Genomic DNA, 6620 nt, shown 5'->3' on the forward strand with positions numbered 1-6620 from the left:
CATAGCCTTTGACCAAGGGAGAAACTGAGGCACAGAAAGTCAGTTCACATATGAACAGAATGAGTACATTGTAGAGCCAGCTTTCATATGAAGAAACTTTGGCCCAGAAACAGGATTGTCTTGCCCAAGGTCACACGGCACAGAGCCAGAGTGACTCGAGTCCCTGCCAGCCAGCTCACTCCTCCTTCCACTCCACCCCAGGAGGGAGCTGGGGGCTGGAATGGGCTGGGCTCAAGCAGCTGGACAGTGATCCCCGGCAGGGGTGCAGCTGAACGGTCATCCCTGGCAGGGGTGCATCTCTTCCTTCTCTGTTTCTGCTGTGTGTTTGTAAACTAAGCCCTTTCAGGACACCTGACACTGCATAAGGTGCTTAATCTCTGTCTCATCTGATCCTAAGAGGATTGTCCCCATTTTACAGATGAGAAACTGAGGCCCAGAGAGAGCAGCTGACTCGCCCCGGGTCTCACAGTTGGTGGGGCCCATCTGCCTGACACCAAAGCCTGAGTGTCCCACACTGCCCCAGAAAGAGCTAAACCTTGATCCAGGCCCCCCAGTGGGATGAGAGGCAGCTCTGTGGTCCTCGGGGGTCTCGAGATAAAGCCCACTGCCTGAGGAACTGCTTCAGAGGCCTGGGTGGAGGCAGCAATGGCCAGGTCCCTTGGAAGCAACTCTGTAAGTGGGAGGACCCTGAGCAATGCCCTGGTCCACACCCCCACCATTGTCCCGATGAAAAAACCAAGGCCAGACCAGAACCCAGGCCTCTGTGTCCCATCCAGGGCCCTCCCACTACACTGGGACGCTGGTGACAGGCAAGCATGCCCCAGTCAGGCTGGTCAGAAGACACAGGGCCGCTCAGTGGCATTCAGAGAGCATGTTTATTTACAAAGCACTTTACAAACATCAGCTTATGCCTCCCCACAGCCCCCTCCCTGCGAGGTAGGTCAGTAGTCATATCTACAGTTTACAGATGGGGAAATTGAGGCACGGAATGGGGGTGCAGCCTGTCCCATTTTAAAGAGACCTTCCCACCCACCCATCCAAAAATAACAAAATAAACAAAAAGCACTGATCCTCCATCCCAAAATACCCTCTTTTCCTCTGAACTCTAGGAGCTGTGACCAGCCCTGCCCCCTCCCCAGTGGGCAGCCTGACCAGAAGCCACAGGGACCTCGACCCCAGGGACTGCCATTCAGCCTTGCAGACTGTCCTGGCCCAAGCTCAACAGGACAGGCCAGCGAGGCCTGAGGGTTAGAGGAAGAGAGGGCTGAGGTGACTTCATTCTGCAGACGCCGGGTCAGGTGGGGAAGGCAGATCCTGGTTCAGGCAAGCTCAGAGCACATGGGAAGCGGAGTAGGGAGGGATAGTGAGCAAATATCCCCGGGGCTGCAAGGGGCTGTGGGGTGGAGGACACTGCAGTTCCCCTGGGGAGGACAGTCAATGCGTCCCACTGGAAATTCAGGACAGATCCCAGCCTCCCCAGGGCCCTCAGGGGCCGGGCCCGATGGAATTCTAGATGCCAAGCCTCACAGCACTGTCCACCCTTGTGCACAGGGAGCTGAGCCGGGTGGGAACCTTGGCCTCGGATGCTCTCTGCAGGGCCTCACTCGTCTCTGCCCAAGGCTGGGATGGAGTCAAGGGGCTTGGTCTGGGTCCCCCAGAGCTGGCTGTCCTGAGCCCCTGCCGTTCTGCCAGGCAGTGCCAGGCCTGTCAGCACAGGCCTGCAGGACCCTGTGGAGGTGGGGCTGGGGCTCGTCCTGTTAAGCTCCTCCCAGCCCACAGCCTGCCCATGGGACATAGTGAGGCCCTGCCCACAGTGGAGGGGGCACCAAGATGGCCCAGCATCCACTCCAGTGCTTTCCCCGTGGGGCTGCAGCTGGGCAGAGTTGGAGGCACAGATCTTCCTCGCCAGTCTGGGACGGTGGGTCTGGCCCTGAGTGTGCAGTGGGTGCCCCAGGCCAGAGGTCCCGCTATCTTGACTCCAGCCCCTCCAGGTACTCCAGGGCCACGTCATAGCAAAAGTGGTACTGGTCCTGGGGAGAGGGAGAGAAGGAATCATGAGCCTGACCCGTCCCTAGTGCTCTGGGCTGGGACGGGGAGAGAGGGCAGGCATGAGCCCTGGCCCACCTTAGGGGAAAGGGGTGCAATGGGGGGAACCTTCTGACAACGTAAGACTAGAACCAAGGCCCAGTAGTGGGGACCACAGGTGGGAGAGTAGGTGCTGAGGGACCTGGCCAGGCATGGAGCGGGAAGGCGGAAGTAGCCGGGCATGGGGACGCGGCCCCTCACCATGGTCTCCACCATATTGGGCTTGTAGTTCCGAAGCGTTTTGGCAGCAAAGAAAACATCCACCAGGTTGTGGCAACGGATCATCTCCAAGACTGTCGCGCAAGCACAGAAGGTACCGCTCCGTCCGCCCCCATTTCTAAATGAGAGACACAAAAGATTTGGGGGGAAGCGCCGGCGCCAAAAGTGGAGGGCGGGGCCTGGGAACCAAAAGGAAGGGGGCGGGGCAGAGGGCCCAGAGGTGGGCGCAGGACCGGAAGGTTAAGGAGGATCAGAGGCTCAGACAGACGGCCGACGCCTTATGGCATCCCGGAAGACATACCCTCAAGGAGAAACAGACCAGATTCTGAGAGAAGAGAAGCCAGACACACTCCAAAAGGAAGACACTGAGAGACAAAGCGACAGAGAAGGGCCGGCGAGCAGCAAGCAAATAACCAGAGAGCGAGATGGAAAATGAACGCTGAGAAGACGGGTCACTGCCCGGCCACTGCCCGGCGGCGCAGACACACAGGCACGCGCATGCGCACACAGCCCCCAAGTCAAACCTGCAGCCTCCCACACGGCGAGCCTCTCCCGCTGTTCCGTGACTGCCACATGTGGGTGCCTCTTGGGGGCTGAGAGAATGCCTAGGCCCAGGCCCCCTTCGCGAGGGCTCTCTCCCGCTAGAACCACCAAAAGCCCTGAGGGCGGGGCCCTGACTCAGACCCCAATCCCGGCTTCCAGTAGCCCAGCCCGGCCCTGGGAAGGCTGAGTAGGTGCTGAAAGCACGAAAGAGTGGGAGGGAAGGAGGGACTGCGCCCAGACGTGAGTGAATACATGAATTTACGAATGAGGGCATGCATATGCATACATGAATGAATGAACGAAGAAAAAAGTTGTGTGTGTGCATGCATGAACAAAAGGCTGGAATTCCACTGGCATAAAAAGTATGCTACAGTCTCATGGGGTAAAAAGTTCCGACAAACGACTCTCTAATTGAATTGGCAAAGTCACACATCACACAGAGGGTACTGGGCAGTTGTTCAGGGTTGAGTCTATACCCTGGAAACTGACTGGGCTCATCCAGGGAAGGCAGGGCCAGTGTTGGCTGGTTGGGCTGAGTCCGGGCCACGGCCATCTGGGAGCCCAGGGGTTCTGGTGCCAGCCGTGAGGCCTCTCTCAGATTGGACCCCAGCCCTTGGCTCCCCGATCCCTCCACCCATTCTCCGCCCGCCAGGCACTCACAGGCAGTGCACGACGGTGCGCCCGTCCCCGTTCTCGGCCTGCCACTTGTCCACCTCAGTCAGCAGGTGTAGGAAGGCTTTCTTGGAGTCAGGCGTGTCCCGGTATGCAGACCAGCGCAGGAACTGGAAGTGCCGCACCAGCAGGTGCCCCTCCTGCAGCTGGGGGCATGGGCAGCCAGCCAGGGGGACGTGAGCACCAGGGTCACAGGGGCCCCTGATGACCTCAGGAGGGTCATCAAAGGCTGCCCCGGGCCACCACCCGGGTTTTCCCTGGGGCTCTCCGCACCACTCACCCGAGAGATGTTCTGCACCCGGAAGACTCGGGCCACCAAGTCTTCATCCACTGTGCCCGACACAAACTCCACCTCCATGAGGCCATACTGCTGCCGGCCTGGCTCTGGCCAGTACTGCAGGCAGGGCTGGGGGCACAGGCAGGGAGGGAGGGGAGCTGAGTAGAGCCCGGCAGGGGCTCACCTCGTAGCACCCCCACCCCCAGAGCTCCACCCCCACCTGCCCTGTGGCTCCCAAACACCCTGGCCCACCCACTCACTCCACACCCATCTCAGCACCCTCCCACCTGCCACCACTCACCCCTCAGACCGCAGTGCACACCTGCCCCGGCGTGTTCTACACTGACACGTTCAGATCAGCCGAGACAAACCCTTCCTAGGCAGTGTGCTGATGACCCCGCCATGCCACTAAAAATCTACACTTTAACACACTCACACACCCCAACATGAGGCTGCCTTCTTCCAGGGATAGGCCTAGATCACCCCCACCCACTCAGGACCCCCACCCAGGACCTCCCCCCAGCCTTCTCTCTCACTGTCTCTGTCCTTCAGCGCCCGCTCACAGAGGTGGGGTATCCCTGATGCTGCAACACAGCTCAGCACCCCACTCCTGCTCCAGGGCCCCTCCACGGAGCCAGGGTCCTAAATACACTCCCTCCAAGGCCACAGACTCAAGACAGTAGAGGGACGGGGAGGGGCAGCATCCGCAATACATACACACACACACACACACACACACACACACACACACACACACACACGTCCCAGGCTAGCGGCCCGGAGCCTTAGCTTCTAGTCTCAGCTCTGCCCAGAGCCCAGGAAAGCCTCTTCCTTTCTCTGGGCCCCCGTTTCTCCATCTATAACATGGCCCCCAAGCTCCTCCCAAGCGACACCATGCTCCCTCTGCTTCCCTCTCTCACCACAGCCGTGAGGAAGGACACTACCTTCTTATTGCCTGGGGTCCTGGCAGCTCCTCGCACTCAGAACTTTGCACCTGCTGTTTCCTCTCCATGGATCACTCTTCGCCATCTCTTCACCTAGTTAACCCTATGCTTCCCACGCATCTCAGCTGAGACACTGCCTCCTCCAGAAAGCCCTCCCGGATACATTATCCCCCAGGCTTTCCTGTGCCGGCTCCATGACAGCCCTTTTCTCTCTCTGCTATCACTGTCGGGTTTTGTACCTGCTTCCCCCTGTACTATGAGATCTGGGAGGTGCTGTGTCTTCTCCTGTCTCCCCACTGCCCACTGCAGGGCCTGGCTGGGAGGAGTCCATGAAAAAAGTTGGTTGAATGAATGAACAAATCAATGACCAGGGAATGATGTCTGTGTGAACCTCCCTCTGGGCCCCACTCCTGCACCTTAGCGAAGGTTGGGAGTCACTCCAGATCCCCACCCAGGAACTGGAGCCCAGTACCCTGTAGTCCTGGGTCATTTACACCAAGTGCCTGACCCATAAAGAGCCCAGTTAACGAAGCCTTCTCCAGGCAGCCATTAAGACGCTGTCATGCTCATTTTACAGCAAATCTTCCTTGCCCCCTGAGCCCAACAGACAGCTGGGGTGGCAGGGAGTCCAGAGATCAGAGGATGTGTTCAGGTAGGGCTGGAAGGCTAGGCGTCCGCATTTCTTAGGAGCTCCAGCCTTGAGAGCCCCAAAAGGAAATGGGGGAGTTGGAGGGGCTGTCCCTAGGTGGAGGTCACCAAGCCAGTGTCTGGCCCAAGCTCAGAAGCGACTGTCACCCCCATCCTCTTCATCCTGCCACGTACTGAGCACCTGCTGCGTGCCAGGCACAGCACAGTGCCAAGCAGCACATGCACATCTCACATGGTCCCCACAATCACCCCATAAAAGCAGGTCCTGTGATGGTCCCCATTTTACAGAGAAGAAAACTGAAGCTCAAAGAGGTGAATTAACGTACCCTAGAGCAACAGTCAGAAAGTAGGAGGCCTGGATTTTACTCTACCTCAAAGGCCCCCATGATGGGCAGTTTAGCTGAGCAACCGAAACAGCAGAAGCTCTGGAAGGAGGCAGCCCAGGGCAGGGAGCACAGCTCTGCCACTCCCCAGCTGTGTGACCTTGGAGAAAGCACTTCACCTCTTTGGCTTTTAATTTTCTTGATTTTCTCACCTGAAGCCTTTACCCCAAGGTCACTGTAGATTGTAAATAAGACCATACATGCAAAGCAGAGTCCCTGGCTTACAGCAGGTGCTCAATAAAGAGCAGCTAGTTCTCTCCAGTCTGACACCCTTGTTTTACAAATGAGGAAATCCAGGCTCTGGGAGGGAGTGTGACTCGCCTAAGGTCACACAAATAGGTGGCAGAGCTGAGACCCAACTCTTGACTTTGGGGACTGTGCCCTTGAACACACAGGCCCTGGGCAGCAGGTGGCCAGGTGGCCTGGCCAGCAGGGCCCTCACCCAGGCAGAGTTGGACTGGTTCAGCTGGTTCAGCATGACGATGGAGGTGCACCCGTAGTCGTAGACCAGCCGCCAGAAGTCGGGCGTGGTGCTCTGCAGTGGGTGCAGGGTCACGATGAAGGCCGCACTCCGAGTGTAGCTCTGCGAGGAAACCAGGGTTCAGCAGGGCCCGTTCCCAGCCCCTGACATGGGCCAAGCCCCCACCACAGGCTGTCTTCCTGTCCTGCCACCCTGAGCTGGACAGTTGTATCCCACGGGACCAGGCTGCCTCCAGTGGCCCATTTCAGAGGTTGGCTCACTGAGGACTGAGTTGACAGGGAGAGCCCCAGTCCTCTAGTGCCCAAGCCCATGGCCCCTGGGAACTAAACAGCAAAAGGTTCCCAGATGTGTGGCAAGGGGAGTCTGGG

General features: G+C 58.5%; 1 protein-coding gene across 3 annotated transcripts in view; it reads right to left on the reverse strand.

Annotated features, from left to right (window-relative positions):
• Positions 1-855: 855 nt before the first annotated feature.
• PTPRU (protein tyrosine phosphatase, receptor type, U) overlaps positions 856-6620 on the reverse strand; it is an 80220-nt gene continuing 74455 nt past the window's right edge. For 2 of the 3 annotated variants that reach the window (XM_012645999.1, XM_012646001.1), the window contains exons 27-31: positions 6214-6354; positions 3800-3925; positions 3508-3665; positions 2287-2422; positions 856-2030 (exon numbers count right to left, since the gene is read on the reverse strand). In XM_012645999.1, coding sequence (XP_012501453.1) covers positions 1968-2030; positions 2287-2422; positions 3508-3665; positions 3800-3925; positions 6214-6354 — 624 coding nt within the window. In that variant the 3' untranslated portion in view covers positions 856-1967. The remainder of the gene's footprint in view (positions 2031-2286; positions 2423-3507; positions 3666-3799; positions 3926-6213; positions 6355-6620) is intronic. The other variant, XM_012646000.1, reaches the window with a different exon arrangement.

Source organism: Propithecus coquereli, unplaced genomic scaffold (genome assembly GCF_000956105.1).
Source record: "Propithecus coquereli isolate 6110/MARCELLA unplaced genomic scaffold, Pcoq_1.0 Scaffold239, whole genome shotgun sequence".
Taxonomy (NCBI): Eukaryota; Metazoa; Chordata; class Mammalia; order Primates; family Indriidae; genus Propithecus; species Propithecus coquereli.